The 18,220-nt window shown below is 35.0% G+C and overlaps 2 protein-coding genes across 5 annotated transcripts in view; both read right to left on the reverse strand.

Annotated features, from left to right (window-relative positions):
• Window positions 1-10,620, reverse strand: part of LOC126926662 (PRL-1 phosphatase) — an 85,978-nt gene extending 75,358 nt beyond the window's left edge. The window contains exon 1 of the mRNA XM_050743084.1: window positions 10,470-10,620. The gene's annotated coding sequence lies outside the window, so the exon portion shown is untranslated. The remainder of the gene's footprint in view (window positions 1-10,469) is intronic.
• Window positions 10,621-11,347: 727 nt separating this feature from the next.
• The window catches only part of LOC126926352 (solute carrier organic anion transporter family member 3A1), a 67,147-nt gene continuing 60,274 nt past the window's right edge, over window positions 11,348-18,220 (reverse strand). For all 4 annotated transcript variants that reach the window (XM_050742701.1, XM_050742691.1, XM_050742698.1 and 1 more), the window contains 4 exons: window positions 17,758-17,947; window positions 17,462-17,650; window positions 17,218-17,369; window positions 11,348-16,927 (listed from right to left, as the gene is read on the reverse strand). In XM_050742701.1, coding sequence (XP_050598658.1) covers window positions 16,617-16,927; window positions 17,218-17,369; window positions 17,462-17,650; window positions 17,758-17,947 — 842 coding nt within the window. In that variant the 3' untranslated portion in view covers window positions 11,348-16,616. The remainder of the gene's footprint in view (window positions 16,928-17,217; window positions 17,370-17,461; window positions 17,651-17,757; window positions 17,948-18,220) is intronic.

Here is an 18,220-nt window from a genome sequence, read left to right on the forward strand (position 1 = left end):
TACGATATCGGAGATACTCGTTTTAATTAATTTGGAAAGTTTCGTCAAGTGCGAACAGATAATATATTTCACGTGAGCTATTGCTGATTCGCGATCAGATAAATCGCAACGACCGTCGTTATTGCACACTGAAAGCTTCGATATATCGTCATGTGGTTTATATTTTATTTAAGACTAACCGAATCTCCATGTGATGTATATTTGCTATTGCATCGTTTAATATGTTTCACGTTATATTCGCCAAATGTTAAGAAACGTTTGTAACACGGTGTGAACTGTTTTTGTGATTTCTCGTTGCGATCTCGCGTCTTCGGAACGTCGCAAATTTGTTCGATCTGCCACGGTTGAACAAAAACGAAGACACGATCGAAATAAAAAAAATTGCTAGTAAAAATAAAAATAAAAATAACGTATTATTTCCTTCTGTCTTTCAACAGCTGTTTGGACGAACGAAGAAAGTTTTTCACGTGGCTTCTGCGAGCAGTTTGATGAAGTATAATATACCATTGTCACGAAAGAACATGATATTCTGACTCATGACATTCTGTATTGCACGATGTTAATTCACTTTATGCAACCTCGCGAAACCTTCTACCGAATAGTAGAATGTTAGCCGATATAAAAACGACGAGCATTACCTGAATTCAATTTTCAGCATGTGATAATGAATTGACAATGAAACGCGCGATGTAAAATTCGCCGAGAGGCGAGGGAAAAGCGTTTCGATTGGAAAACCATTCGTCAAGACTTTTTTGTGCGTCAGGCGCTAAATATAAAAAATTCGCACCTTATCTAATCGCTATAGACATATTAATAGATAATGAAACCTGATTATGCATAATAACGTTTAAATGCTATGTTTGCCCGAGTATTTCCTGTATCGTATCGTGGAAGAGTTAGTCAAACTTTGTATTACTATAATTTACGGCCTCGTGGTATCTCTTCTACCAAGTATAATATGTATATTGGATCGTGATATACCAAGTATACAATCATTTTTATAGTGTACGCTAATTTGATGTATACATAGTACAGTCAGAAGCGTGCGGTAATTTTAAAGCATTTCTTTCTTTTAAAGCATTCAATAAATATCGCCGTCTTTGTAGATATACGACTGTACACCAATTTTCAAGCTAGAAATCAGTACATTTTTTTACTACATATATAATTTCAATTTTCACGTTACATTGTATGAGGAATAATGTATTTTCGTATTTTTAGAATTGAAGCAAAACTGGACTTGCGAAGGACCAAATATATACACAATATGTTATAATATTTACCGATCTTAACGCTAATTGTTAACGTTATATCGCTAAGCTATTCGATATAACAACGAATTCCGTACGACGAGTCAAAAACATATGTTCGTCGAGAAATCCATACGATTGCTAATAGTCTAAAAAAAGCGAAGAAAAAAAGAAAGTTCTCTATCGATACTGTATCTTACTACCGTCTACTTACTGTATTTTCCCTTGTGATCCTTAATTTACCGTTTCTCTGTTTCAAAAGTAACATGTCGACCCTCTTCCCGAGTTTGGAAAATTTTTCCTAAGATTACATTTCCGCCCATTTTTCTTAAAAAAGAAAGGCACACTTGTTTCTGAATTCAAGCAGCTTCTTCGCCAACGCGCTGTATCACTTCGGATGACTAACGTAGCAGGCGGTTTTTCTAGTAAAACTCGCTTTACAGCAAACAAGTTCTCGTCTATCACGGCTGACTAATGGCACGTTCTTTTTTTAAAGGGAACCCGTTCACCTGGGCATGAGTAATTTCTGACCGACATATCGCGCATCGATATCTTCGTTTTCCCATTTTATCAATTATATCGTTTTGTCGGACACGACTGATTCAAGGGAACATGGAAAATCTATCATCGAGGCAACAGTTTTTCTTCGATAGATGAACAAGCTCGCGCTCCATCTACATCTATTTACAGGGTTAATTACGAGAAAGTTGATACTACGATCTATCTATTGGGTTGGCAATTGCTTTGTCATTACCACCTAATGACAAAAGCCGCGATCACTTAGTTGCCAACACAATACACATTCATCAAATTTTCCTCAGAGAGATAAGTTCGACACGCTAATATTTTCTACGCTGCTGTCTTTCCTTTATTTTTCTTCGATTAGACGAACGAGCTCACGTTCCATCTACATCTATTCACAGGGTTAATTAGGAGAAAGTTGATACTACGATCTATCTATTGGGTTGGCAACTAAGTGATTGCGGCGTTTGTCATTACCACCTAATGACAAACGCAATATACACTGTAAATCAAATTTTCGTCAGCGAGATAAGTTCGACACGATAATATTTTCTACGCTGCTGTCTTTTGCTTACGATTCTAACGGTACAGGTCAATCTCGTCTCTTTTCACGTGCCTTTACCCGTGGTAAATTCCCAACAGTATGTTCAAGGTCTAACACTCGATTCTAGATCACGCTTTATTTTTAATATAATACTGTAGTATCGTGGAAAAACCCTGAGGAAAATCCCGATGAACTATAGGTAGAAAACGAAAGTGTTGACGGACTGGAAAGCATGAGAAATCGCGAAGGATGGGCCTTTAGGATAATGAGCAAATTGAAAAAGGCGTAGGTCACCAACAGCCGTACCTGTAACAGGAATATCGAAAACTCTGCTGCAAGCACTTGGTGCAGACAATGATCAATAGTCAATAGTTGCAGTGGAAGTTATTCATAAGCTGCGAATAACTACGGGTTAATCGTTATTCATAAGCTGTCGAGTCGTTATGAGTTGCGAGTTGTACGTTGAGTAGTTAAACAAATTTAATAGCTTTAATCGTATCACATTACTACATTAAGTTCAAATTAAATAGTCATAGTTCTCTGTTTCAATTACGATAAATAAATCTAATATTATGATATATTAATATTATAATTACATATCCACGCACACGTCTATATTTAGCTGATATTGTTTCGATCCAGCTATCACCGTCCTATTGTATTTTATCAAAATATAATTGTCCCGATCGATCCGTTTAATACGATTATCGACTCAGAAATTTTTCAAAGAAATAATACCAAGTTTCGAGCGACCATCGTTTAACCAGAGATTTAATCGAGTCACGATAATTCTAACTTTAGTACAATTCCAACAAACAATACGCCGGTTATAAATATTTAAAACGCACGAGGCATCGTAACCTACGCCAAGAGAATAACCGAGTCGAATTCTAAAGATAAACCGACTAAAAAAAAAAGGAAAGAAAAAAGAAAGAAGTGCATCTTTTTTCCATCCTACGTAAACCGACGAGAAACTTCTGAAAGTGGAAACTTTTTCGAGGTGCCTGGTAAGAGCGCGTTTATCTGTAACTCGTTGACGCCAGCCACAATATCATCTCATTAGCATACGCTAAGACGGATAAGAAATATCACGGCTTGGACAGGTTGAAAAGTTTGAGGAAAACGCGTAGCATCGTTTCGGAAACGGAAGAAAGAAGTTTGGCGAAAGATTCGCTGCGGCAATTTCAAGATGATTAATGTTCTACCTGTTCGCTTATTAACACAGAGGATTGTATAATGATTGATGGACCGTACGCTGGATTTGCTGGTGGGAAAGTAAATGTTTAGTTTGCGATTGTTACCGTTGATAAACGCGCGTAATCAACCGTATCAAGTGGAGCGAGAATTTTAATCTCTGTTTTGATGCCGATTGCCAGAAACGATCGAGAGTCAACAGCTTTCTCTGTGCTCTGCTTTTTTCTAACCGCTTTTCAAGCGCACGCCAACGAATTTCGCGTGGTTGCATTCTCAATTCGACGCAGCTACGTACTTCGAGTCTTACTTTGGATAAACCATGACTTTCTCCCCGTTTACCTGTTCCACTTGCTGCAGGTAGATAACGACATACCGAGAGCAAAAGAGGTACAGATACATCCAGCTGAAACCTTGAGTAGCCATTGTGACCATTTCTACCCTTCGTTCACAGGCAGGTTCACAGACTGCTTTAAACACCAACGACTTTGAAATACGATTCCGGCAAACCGGTCAGTTCGTGATCGATTTCACGAGCGATTTAAACGAACACGCGTTCGAACCCCGATCACGAATAAACAACCTAGCTAACCACGAACGATTTTGTTAGGTCGCGCGAAGAAAGGCAGCAGAGTTGCTAAAAATAGAAGGCAAATATAGAAAATTCAAATGACTCGAGAAGACATCTACGAAAGACGTGCAAATGATAGGAGACCGTTTGCAGCGAGGAAAAATTTGCACACGGAACGTTTGTCTCTATGTTCCATGCACGGTCCGTGGGAGTGGATGACGTCATTCATTTTTCCCCCCCTGACAACACGGTACACCATGGCTGGTAATTTACGGGAACGAGAATAACGTTCATCGAACGGTTTCAATGCGAGGATGCCCTGCGAGCGATTCGCGTTGCAACTTTACCAATTTGTATACCAAGTTGTGCCTATCTCAACGCGCTTATACAGGGTGTCTGGTTCGTACCGAACCTTGAGAATATTTTTGCACTCATCGATCGTTCGATACACCATGTTTCGAGACAAGGAAATAAATGTAACGATAAGTACGAACGTTCGATGTAAAGCTTGTTTGAAATCGTCAATTTGTCGAAGGTCGAACGACTGAATCTTTAAGCAGTACACGTGTAATCCATTTAGATGGATCAGAAAGATCGAAATCGTACAGCTCGATGTGATTCTTCGGTAGACGAGTGTGCGGTCATTGACAGAATTCGTGTCAAAAAATTTCATATCGTATCTTGTAACACGCGGTGTACATGTATATGTATATGCTTGTAATCGTAGAATATTATCCTGCACACTTATAATTATCTCGAGAACATAATGAAAAAGGAACAATAGGCTATAGTCGGAAATTCTTGACGATCTTCGCTATAGTTATTACCGGACGAGACTTCCGGTTGTACGCCGTGTCCACGAGGAATTATGGAGATATATTGCATTTCAGTTAGTTCCTTCGTGGGTCAAACGACACGATAGGAGAAATATATTCGTATTTTTCTTAAACAAATTCAATCGTTTTAATTTCCTTTTAAGGAAGAGAAGATCAAAGATACAGATAAAGATTGGGGAAAATGTATCTTCTCTTTTCCAACGAATTCTTATCATTATTGGTAGAATATTTCTATTATTGATAAAAAAAGAATTAAAAGATCAAAAAATGGAGACTTTTATCGTTAAAAATTGTTTATTATTAAATAGAGAAGAAGAACGAGGATATCGGGGAATCGAAGCTTCGACGAAACGCCCTGTACGACGAAGGTAAAGCTAAAATTAAATTTCGAAGAAGTTCTTGGGAAAAAGCAAACTTGCCTTTATTGACGAAATCGATTTGTCATTGGACATTTAACAAAGCCGTGGAATTAGCACCGGATTACTCGAATAAATTCGATTTAGACAAACTCGGTGTATCGATGACTGAATGGTAAACGCATTGAAAGTAATCGAACCTCTGAAAGCTTCGCGATGCCTGACAGAAAACCTATTCGATGCACATCGTGCAATAAAACCTTGTTTACTATATATCGGTTGATTTAACAGAAGTACTATCCATTGTTGTCTAAAATATCATTCTTTGATATACACGAAATATCATGCTTGCGAAACCAATATTAGATATTCTATTAAATATCCTGTGCGTGTATGATGGTATTCAGTTGGTCTTGTCGACAAACAATTGATATTAATAGGACCGAAAGCGAAGAAATTTACGATAACATTATAGGAGAATATTATGTACAATAACATAAAGTATTTATTGGAAAGTTATAATATTGAACTTCAAATTAAAAGATATGTGTATATTTGAATTCTAAATTTCGTAGGATTTGCTCCATTTTACTGTTATTAGGAACGGTAATTTTGAAACAAAGAAGCGGAGAATAATTTATTAAGCAATTTGAATCTGTTTTAAAATATATTATCATTCCTAATATATTTCTGGTATCGTGAAATTCTGATAAAAGATCAACGAGCAACGCATAAGCTACGTCTGGCTGACCGTTTTATATAGACACAGAGTATACGATCCATGAATCGTCCATTCATGGCGGAAACCGCCCATAGTCATTTGACAATTACAGTGATCATATTATGACTTTAAGTGACACGTGTGTGACATACAGGCAATAACAATTGCTAAGCAAGATAACGATGGGACATTAATAGGAAGATGAAAGCAGAAAATAAATGCATAATCTGTTCTTCCTCCTTTATTGCAATTAAAACAATTTGTTATTGAAAGATCTTTGGTTTAAACATACGAATGACCTTAAAAGCCAATGGATGGCCTTAAAATGGTGCAGTATAGAAAATACGTACTCACAAAACAGTACGTTGGTAAGAATAATAAACAAAAAATAATAAAATCTGTTGTATAAATATAGTTACTTGTTTTTTCGTAGTACGAAGATTCGTTAATATCGCTTTAATTATTCCAACAATGAAAAAACATATATATCTTTTATTTATTTGTGAAATAATCAAAGAATCAACATGGAAAGTAATTTTGTAATAGTTTAAAAATTGTGATCTACGAATGAATTAATTTTCACGTGCATATTCATTTATATACATGCATTTTAAGAACGTAAATATTTAATCTGCGAACTACTTAAAATAACTCAAATAATTTTTATTTTAAAATGTTACGTTATATTCCATCGGATTAAAGACAACACAAATACGTAACCTCTCTTAATCATATATACTTTTATTATGAAATAACCACGATTAACCTTGATACATCAATCACAGTGACCCTGGAATAAATTACCATCCATTTAAAAAATGTATCTCTTTAATACCAACAATTTTCTCTAACCTATTTTTATATCGTTAAAAAGAAGGAGAGAAGAAGGTTAGGATCACGCTATGTTATCTAACAAATATCCAATCAGACCACAATCTAAAAATATGAAACACGAATTATACACAGAAAAGAGAGAAATATCGACAAAAAAATACTATTCGACAATTATTTCATGACGCTCGTCGATAAACTGTTCGAAACAACTGCAAATTAATAAATTGTCAAGCGGCTGGGAGATGCACGCATGACCTTGCGTTATTTGACGTCAGTCGAAGTCTGTGGAACGCGTGACGGATCATAAATATATTCTAATTTATTAACACGATTGCAGAACGTGAACCAAGCATTTTTCAATACGTTACATTATTTTTACAACACAAATATTACGTAACATTTACACCAGATATTAAATAAGTTTACTGTATATGGAATTCAAAATTCAATGGATTATCATTGACAATAAAGAAGAAACGGGAAACAGTCGCAATTCCGTTTTCACGACATCGATACAACGTGAGTCGACATGTGTACAATGAACGACGTAGAGTTACGACGTTGATCACACGATAACTTCAAAGCTGTCGATACTACTACATTTGCGTTTGTAAATGGCCGGATACTGTTAACTTCAAACATATAATGTTAGAATTCTAGAATTCATTAACGTTAGAATTACACGAATAGGCGAAACAATATACGATTTATCTGAATTTAAAAATATAATTTTTACATATTATCATTCAATTTACAAAATTTTATAGATTTGTAATACAGCGTATCTGAGGGAATTTCAACGATTTTTGTAATAATACTTAACACTGAACCTACCGACACTTCGTGTATAACCTATTCCTATCGTGTTCGGTTAAAATGGACTTGAATAAAATTACACTTTTATTTATATAGTGATATATCTCATTCGACCTTGCTGCATTTTTTACAAATTATCTTACTATCAAATGTACATTTGTCGCATAAATATTTTCATAATTTTCTAACCTTTATAATTTTCTACTTGACAAGTTTTTTTGTAGTAATGACCCAGAACTTGTTGATAGTTTTATTGCATGACTTTCTTCCAGCGATTCTTTATACAAAAGTAATATATGCACCAGGTTTATGATAATTTTGTGAATTCTCTATAAATCGGCTCCATACTGTAGGTACCATTGCAGATCTTTTGGTTCGTAAACGTTGGCTTCTTTCGCCCTTGAATTTTGAATTTCGTTTCGAAAAAAATTTTTTTCAAACGGCCGCCATTTTGTGAAAAAAATTTTTTTTGTCTTTTCCAAGGTTCATGCTATAGCAGCATTTATACTAATTAAAAATCCGTTCGCCTTTTTTGTTTCAAATGACCAGAAATGGTTGAAATCATGCACGCCAGGATACCCTCTTTTTTTGGACCACTCACTTTGCCAGCTCATAACTTTGTGAATTTTGAGTTTCTCTTTTTCGGTTAATTTTTTATGTAATCTTAAAATATCAATAAACAAATGATAAAAAAATGGATAGTAAAAATATTTTTTGTTTCGTTTGTACAGAGCTTCAAAAACCGGCCGAAATTCATGCCTCTAGACTAGAATACCCCCTTAAAATGCCTTTTCTTTAAAAAGCATTCGACCAGCGTAGTAACTTCCGGCGAAGTTACTACGAGTTACCAAAAGTAACGAATCAGTTGCAATTCTGAGAACAGTGACTGCCTTCATGCAACTCAAAACTAAATTCGCTACTGTATTCCCAATATAACTACGAAATGAATTATAAAAATACGTGCGAAACTTCATCCTACAGATACGTATCGTATTACATTCGTCTCTTTTTCGAAGTAGCTGCACGCACAAATCTGAACTTAACAGTAGATGGCGAGCGAAATTCGAGGGTTATTTCGAGCGAAAGTAAACAACGATTCACACTTAAAAACATTAAGACGACAGGTAATACATCTTAAACTGGAATATCACTCGATTCGATTTTTTTAAGAGAAGGGTGTGTGCTTACGATCGATTATCGCGTGGATCGCTGCTGGTCAACATGTACGCGAGGCAAAACAGAAGCACGCGTGCCCCTGGCGTGCGATCCGCGTGTCACACGAGCGTGCCTTCGTTCGCAACCGACCTCGGCCTGTCACTCGGACTTGGCCAACTGAACGTGTGTTTACAAAGAGAACTCGTGCTACAGAAAAAATACAGGTCTGGCCGATCTTGCTTAACCCTGTTACATTCTTTCAGTCATTTTCAACTCAATTTCAGGTTTCCAACTTTAAGAAATATTTCAACTTCGAACGATATGAGAAGATTCTTATATTGGTTTCTTACTTGTATATATTCGCAAGGAATTTGTTATTAATAGATTGCGAATTTTTATCCAAAATTCATATCTTTGAGAATATAATTAAAACAGAAGAACACCCATAGAAAATTGTTTTACCAACTGTTATAGAAAGTGTTATACTTTGAATATTTTATATATTTTCGTATTGCATGTAGCTATGTAAATTCTGTGGAATTTTTCACTTTCAAATTTCCTATAAATGCATAAATATCCGCAGTAATTAAATTAGAAATCATGTAGCAATTTTTAACGTTTCGATTCTACACTAAACATCCTTTTAAAGCAGCACCATTCTTCGTTTGCTAAAACGGGAACAGAATTGAAATATAAAAATTCTATGACCATAGTAGGGTTAAAGCCAGCGTGCTTCGGCGCATGGCATGCAATGTCCTCCACAACTGAAATTACTCTAGAAATACGACGCTGTTGAATAATACACTGAAGCAATTTCTCTTAGCAGGTAAATATGAAATAGATACTTGGAGAAAATTTGACGAATTTCGTATTTTCCCTATCTGAAAATTCGTTATAACAAGACATATTCTTTTCAAGCGGGCATTCATGAAGAAATGCTTTCGTAACGAGGGGACATAAATACTACATAAACGACGACGAAACAACTTCCTTAGAAAGTACTTGGAGGAAATTTCAGCAAATTTTTCTCTATATGAGAATTCGATATAGAATACATGTATCCTCTTCAGGCATGATTTCATGGACAGTTTGTTTCGAAACGAAGGTACACAAGTACTATATAGACGATACTGTTGAACAATTCCTCCACGTAACTTCTCTCGATAAGTAACTACTTAGAGGAAATTTTAAAAACTTCGATATTTCTCTATCTAAGAATTCGATATAACAAGACGTATTGTCGTCAGGCGTGCTTTCATAGAGAGATTATTTCGAAACGAAGGAACACGGATACTACATATATAGAGTCAGGCAGGCAGACTACGGTGGTGGCGAGTTTCGATGGGACGCCAGAGTTCGTCGTCCGCGCAACACACGTATTTCGATGCGTGTAAAAGAGCGTGGATAGAGGGTCGGGCGAATCGTGCACGTAGACAGAGACGCGCGCGCGCACTCACACGCAAAACGAAGCATCGTTACGCGAATGTAATATATAGGATATACGAAGGGAAGCACGCAGCCAAACGAGGGACACACGCGCGCGTACACGGCGCCCGTAAATCCAGCGATCGACTTTTTGCTACGAGGAAGACATCGAGGCGTACACGCGAAAAACCAACCGCGAAATCGAGTTGAAATCTTTGTTCGAATAATCATAGCCATTAGAGACTCACCTGAATCGCCATACACATTGAATATGGAAGGTACGGTGGGGCGTTCGTTAGCGAAAACGCGACTCCGTAGGTGACAGAACACACCAAACACTCACGTACGTCCACACGCTATCAAAGCCTGTGAACAACTGACGGAAGTGAACGAAGAAGGTCGTTAGGTGGCTACATCGATCCTCTCGCGAGATTTGTTCGAGTATTGAGTGGCGCCATATTCAAATGTCAGCTACGTGGTTACAAATTTATCGCATAATGACTAAATGAATCGTTTGACAAAATTAAAATAAATCGACACTAACTCTAGTTTCAATAAAAATTCGATCGCTTAATTATAAAAAGGTCGGTATTCGCTAGAATTCTAATAAATTATCAATCAACAAATTAACGAACTAAAATACATACACTGTGTAGCCAATTAGAGATATAAATACGCTGGTTTAACAGTTTTCAAAACATTTATTCATTGTAAATACATTGTTTGTGCCTTACTTCTGAAAGAAGAAAAAAAAAAACTGTTAAGTTTCGACGAACGGAGGAAAAGACAATGTCCCGATAATAATATCTACATTATCATCTTTTCGTCTCCTGATAAAACGCAAAACGAAAATTACACGAACCCTTGTACGACTCACAATCTGTATTTGTTCCATATGTAAGGAAGAGATTCGGTGTTCGATATTAAAACAGAATGTTCACCTGAAGAAAAAACGGCTTTCTTCGACCGCGCACGCACGATATATTCTCTATCGTAAGGGGTTTAAAATTATATATATTTATATATAATACTCGAGGAAACGATAAATCATTTTTGACAATACGAGATTTTGTTCTTATGTCTAACATTATCTTCATATATTTATTTATAATATATATAATATATCTTTGTCTCTGCAAATTCACGGTCATTCTTCATCACCATTGATTTCCTTTTGCCACTTGTACCATCGTCAGAGCGTTCCTTATGAATTACGTTTTTTTTTTTTTTAATCTTTCGTTTTTTAAGGCAATGTTATTTCAAGTGTTCTTTCTTTTTTACACCGTTTCGCAAATTACGAAATCGGTCGCGTCTAAATCGTTCTCTGCATTATGATCGGTATATCAAAATGACTGCTTTCTGTTGCTTCGTTTTTCCTCTGTTTCCTAGGGTGGCCGAATGCATTCATTTATGTAATTTTATTCGCTTGCTACGCGACTAAATTTAAGCAACCTTTGCTGCGTGACACAAGAATTTCTATAATATATAATAATCGTAACAAAGTAACGTATGGTATGTGTGTAGGGGTGTTCGTGTGCGATATGTACCTATGCATGTGTGTATGAAATGGCATGGCATTAACACGTATCAAACTGTTGGAATCCGACTGAAATGCTTTCGAAAGTCACTGACGCTTTATCGAACAAACTCTCTGTTTCCATCTTCCTGAACCATCTTTCTCTCTCGCAATTGTAATATCGATTATCTTCATTTACCAGTTTTGCTACTTCGTCTCGAAATACAGCCCCATCGAGATATCAATTGGCTGCTCAAGGTCACTTTTCCTACCATCCTACAGCCAATTTTTCTTACTGTGATCTCATTAACTTACTCTATGACATTAATTATGTGTGACGATTGTATGTGTAAATAAAGTGTACTTTAATTTTAATATTGAATTTTTATTTTTTAATAATCAAGTAAAATATGAACAAGTAAGAAAAGGTAACCGAATATAATAAAAAGAACATAATATAACTTTTTTCTACAAGATGATATAACAATATAATTTGACAGTTTTATCGAGACATTTTTATTAGTATGTTTTGTAAATATGATCTTCCTAATACCAACAATTGCACGAAGTATTCTAGATAAATAAGGAGGGAAACGTGAGTTTCAAGTACAAGAATAAGCCAAGGGGATGAAAAGAACAAGTGTAGAGTGTACGGACATGGAACAGTGTAATAAAATAAACTATCTACTACATAATTTTTCTCGATGACCTTCAACAGCCGATCAACTTCACACATGCTATAACATACGGCGACGCTCGAGGCTTAACTTTTCCATTCGCTGTTATGCTCGTAGAAAAGATTTCATTAATTGTATATACCATATAATATTGAACAAAATCTGTTCTGCGAGCTCTACGAACATAAATTATTGACACTCCATCCATTCATCGCACGCATTTCGAGATATTTCTTAACTTTTTCATTGTTGCGAAACATTCGAAACTACGTATACGTTCTTAAATTTCATTCTTCTATGAGCTTTTATAATTATAATACCTAATCTCTGAATCTCATAATTTACGAAGCTTTGCCTTCGTATTCTCATCTCCGCATTCGCAAGCAAACACTTATTGCTTTTTATTTCTTTGCCTCTATCTTTTCACAAACCTTAGCTAGAGCTTTCGACTCACAGTCACGTATCACCATTCAAGAACCGTTCGACCAAAGAAAAGAAGAGAATGAACTAAAAAAAAAAAAAAAAAAAAGAAAGAAAAGAAAGAAAGAAACGAAAAAAAACGTCCTTGTATCGTTCTGCTTATACATTATGGTCCCTACAAAAAATACATTACATCTATAAGCAGTTTATATTAATCATTGTAATAGTCAATATCTATGTACACAATATTTCTTCTTTAATTTATTAATTCTTGTCGCTATGTTAGAACTTTCTACCTAATACTTAAAACGCTTTCTCCATATGACATTTTTTTTACCTTCAACGCTTTCCTTTTAGTTTCAATTAATAATGTATATTAGCTTGTGGGAATGTGTTAAATACAGCAAATACAGTACGACCGAATAGATAAAAAAAAAAAAAAAAAAAAAATAAACATACACGCTAAATTAAACTATGAGTATACTAGCGGTAGACAGTAAAAAGCCCAGCGATATAATTACAGTAATCATGATAATACTAATAATATTAGTAATAATAATAACAATATCGATATGACATTGCAAAAATTAATCTGACAACGAGTTAGCTGTACGATTAAAAATATTGGAACGGAATTTTTAATATATCAAACTAAAAGAAAAAAAAAGAAAAAAAAAATAGAAAAAGAAAGGAAAGAAATTTTGAGGATACGATTCATCATAAAACGGTATATACGAGAAAGACTTGCGTAAAAATATTTAAGTAACACGATGGAAAAATTGTGCGAGTCGCGCGATCAAAATCGTTCATTCCATAACGTTCGCCATAAATCGTACAAAACGATGCGTTTTATATTAGAAACAGAACGTCGTCGTGTCAATGGCGACCATCGTAAAATCCTATTAAATCGTATAATATATTTATATTTATGTATATATATATAATTATAATGCACGTAACCACGTGTTCATTTATTTCTCGATTGCTCGTTATAAATCGTTCTAACTATTATAATTTCCTATGTACAGTTGTAGCGTCTCCGTGGATGCAATTATTATTAATATCTCTCCTGTTAACAATCTCGCATCTTTCATTCTCGACGAAACGTGTGAATTGAACTGAATTTGATTCGACTTGTTTAACTCTTCATTTTTTTTTTTTTGAACATTTTAATCTGCATATTCTCACATCTTCCGTTTTTCTCTTCTTCTTCTCCTTCTTATTCCTCTGCTTCCACTTCTTCTTCTTCTTGTCCGTCTTCTTTTGTGTTTTTCTATTCACAGCACTTTTTTCCCATTTTGTTTATAATCCACATGTATACGAGAGATCCGTCCGACAAAATCAATCGTTCGACAGAGAGATTCATATCACAAAGTAGGTATAGTATTAGTATTAATACGTAAGTTGCTTTGTAGTAATTAATGTAGTTAGGAGAGAGATCATCACGGCCTCGAGAACGTTTCGAACGATGAAATTCGTCGTACGGATTCGCCACTTTGCAAACATCAAAATTGCCTCTAAAATATAATATATGTATGTATGTATATATAGGTAGCGTGTGTAACTACACTTCGAAAAATTGACAGTGATGGGCCAAACAGCGTGCGAGATATAATATCGTACATAGGTAAGTGTGTCTGCATTAACGTAAGTAAATGCTACGACGACGTCAGCATGATAGATTATTTATTTATTTATTCTTTTTTCGAGACTGTGTAAAATTAACGCTATATACCCTTCGTTCGTTTATTTCAATATTTTTTAATTGAATTAGATAGAAGCATTAGTAGAACGGTTTCGTACCCGAAGCGATAGGAGAAAAGAACAGTTTCAAATGATAGCTCATGCAAATGGCATTGCTGTCCCTATATAACATCATCATTATTTGTTAAAATTTTTCTTTCGTAGAATCTCTTTTTTAATTATCTTCTTTCATCTTGCCTTAATCACTTCTAAAAGAAATTGAGCTGAAACGAGTTACTTTACATCATTCTCTGTTTGTTCGTTTCTTAGGCTAAGATTTCGTTCATTTTGCACTGATAGATATTTCATATTTGTATTATTATTTATAGCTTTCCCTCGATTCAGTTAAACGTGCTCTTAACGCGCTATAAAATTTCTTTTCCTGAGTGAGTTTTTTTTATATATTTCTTTCTTTTTTTGTATTCTTTCGCTTGTTTCTCCTTCTCCTTTTTTGTTCATTCTTTTGTCACATCGAAATTGGATACAAGAAGCTTTCAGGTACAAAACAACAAGTAGTCTTCTCTCTAACAACGAGTGAGCTAAATTGTGTGTAATAAGCCAGGACTTGTCCGAGACACGTCTCTCAACGTGTTGTACAGTTAATTCCAATTGACCAACGATTTTGTTACACCAGCATTCTTTGACCGAAAATCTATAGCTTCCTGTTTTTCTTTCATTGCTTGGAAGCATAATTCATTTTATAATTCATTATATATTTCATTCCATAGAATAGCACAAGAAGTAACGCATGCGTCACGACGAAAAGGTCGCATCAACACTTCCGTTTTTTTTATTCTTTTTTGTTGTTTAATTAATGCTAACGTTTTTTCTGAAAGCTCTTAAAATAGTGTGTCGCTGATACCATAGTACTTAGGAGAAAACATATCAGAGATCAACGTGTCGCTTCGTTAAAAGCTTGATTCTTTCATTGATAATATAAGTGTTCTTTCAGAAACCAAAAGGAAACAAAAAGGAATAAAACGTACGCTACTACAAAGTTAAACTAATTTCATAAACGGATCAACGCTATTAAGTTCATATAGTTTGTTTTTTGCATGTTTTTTTCCTTTACATTGCTAGGTTAAATTGACTACTTTTTTTTTTTTTATTTCTGAGAAAGCCTAATCTCTAGTTATAAAATAAATCGCAGCTCTCAATCTGCAATTATAATGATATTATTTATTATAGATCGTTAACTCTATCACTTAATTAATTATCTTTAAATATACGTTTGTCTAGTCTTGTATTTCTTAAGGCAGGAATTTTTATATTTACAGTTTTGTCCTTGTTGGCCTTTCTTCCTTTTTTCCTATTTTTTTTTCTTTTTCCTTTTTTTTCTCTCTCTTAAATCGCGCAAGGCTCGTTTTCCAACGGCGAAGGAAACTCGTCTCAGACAAAGAAAATCTTTCTTCAATCAAGATACAATACGTCTGTCTGAAACGAGCCTGATTATATTTTTTTCATCTATTACGTTCCTATTTATTGACATATATATCGCATCACCGTAAAAATGTACATTCTAGTGATATTAGTTCCTAAAAATAGCCAAACCATCGAGACAAACCTGTGGCAAATTATTTCGCACGATAAACAATATCCTTCACGCAAATATAACCACTGTAAAAATATTTTCGATTCACTTGTATTCAAGAATATATAACGTGTGTTGTATGTGTGTGTATGTAAAATTTACTTATATCTTCAACACAATTTAAACTTGTATCTGACGATGTACGGAACGATATAAGGTAATTCTTTGTCTTTCGATCTCTTTAAAAAAGTATATTAGCACCATATATGTATACAGAGATTATCATTTCTTTCTTTCATTTAAAGTCATTCGTACCACTTTCCACCATTATTAACAGCGTTTCTTTTTTAGGATTGCACAAATTAATAATGCACATGCGTTGTACATATTATTCCACTCTATATATACTGTATTCGTTTACCTGCGATCTCAAAATAATTTGCCACAGACTCACATTATCACCTTTTTGATATAATTCAATTGGATAGCCTCTAACACGAGTTAAACATTAAACGTTCCGTACAAGCTTGTCAGAGGGTTTACCGGTCAACGGTTTGACTTCTGTGTCCGGTTCTTCTAAAGCAAGGGGTGCTTGCCTTGTATCGGGAACATCGATATCATCGACATCCATGGCGTTCTTCGAACGACTTCCTATCTCCGTCGAATCTTGCGTCTGATTCGACGAGCCGGTGTCTTCTAGGTTCGTCGACTTTGTAGGCTCCGTAGGCGACGATATTGACGACGGCGTGGGCAATTCAGAATTTGGAGATGTGCCATCTCCATCTCCGACGCTGTGAAGATGCGGTTTTTCTTCGAATACTAAAAGATAAAACACGTATTTTGAAGCTGAACGATAATATGACGACAAAAATTTGGAAAAAATGGCATTGTCCTGGAAAAATGATAGTGACTAACGAAAGTACTTGAAAAACTTTTATGGATATATTATTTGTACTATACAGAACCTCCTGGAATTTTATTAGCACTATAAGTATCACGAGAGCAGTGATAAAGTTTCAAACGAATTTGGTAATATACATAGAGATTACAAAGTATTTATTGCAAACATACATTTAACAGTATTTGCTACGACTAGGTGTCCTACTTACATTTGTCAAGGCTGATAATTGACCCTACGAATTCGTTGACAGTAAAAGACGGTGCTTGGTCTTCCATTTGCCTTCTCCTTCTAACTAACCACCAATCAACGAGGAACAGTGCCAAAGCTAAAATCTTGATGCCAGCGCAAAGTCCTACATATCTGAAAAATATTGAACGAACAATGTCACTGCTTAGTAAAATTTCTAAAATTAGCTTTTTCAAATTGCACACAGATGTGGAAATAATGAATACCTGTATCTGAACTGTTCAATGTCGTAAAGTAAACATCGTCCACCTTTTTCTCCACATGTGCTTTTCCAAAGTAAACATGTAGAGTCAATTAAATTACCAAATAAAATAGGAGCGGGTATGTAACCGAACAGTCTAAAAATTACAAATTGCATGCCTAAAGCAAACGATCTTTCCTCCTCTGAGACTGATCTGCATAGAAAAAAAGGTAAAATGAGTGTAACAATAATGTAAAATTCGAACATAATTCAAGTACACAGACATATGGAACATATAAAAGAGATGAAAGTGAAACTTACCGTAACACTATCATTAATAGAGGCATCTGAGTGATAGCAACAATAAACGTCATAAAAAAAAGCAAAATTAAAAATGGAAATATAGTCCTACAAGGTGAAGTGCACGGGCCAGCAGTAGCTACTGGCACTACCGTTACTTCCGCAAATTCTGGAGCTGCCGGTGGCAACATTGTTAAGTTTCCGTGTATACCTAAAACATAAATATGGAAATTATAGAATTGTCTAACACTATCGATAAATACAATGATATTTATCAGTACTGTACTTTGCACTAATCGCATTGTAGAGGAAATATTAGTATCGTTCAAAATAGAACATTGACGTTTAATATACAATAGTATGCAAAAGTTCCCAGCCGAATAGATTTTTCACCTTATGTATAAGAACTTTCCCTGCTCATTGTATACTCGGCGATGTACAAAAAAAAAAAAAAAAAAAAAAAAAAAGGAGAATTTCACACTTA

This window comes from Bombus affinis, chromosome 2, assembly GCF_024516045.1.
Source record: "Bombus affinis isolate iyBomAffi1 chromosome 2, iyBomAffi1.2, whole genome shotgun sequence".
Classification (NCBI taxonomy): domain Eukaryota; kingdom Metazoa; phylum Arthropoda; class Insecta; order Hymenoptera; family Apidae; genus Bombus; species Bombus affinis.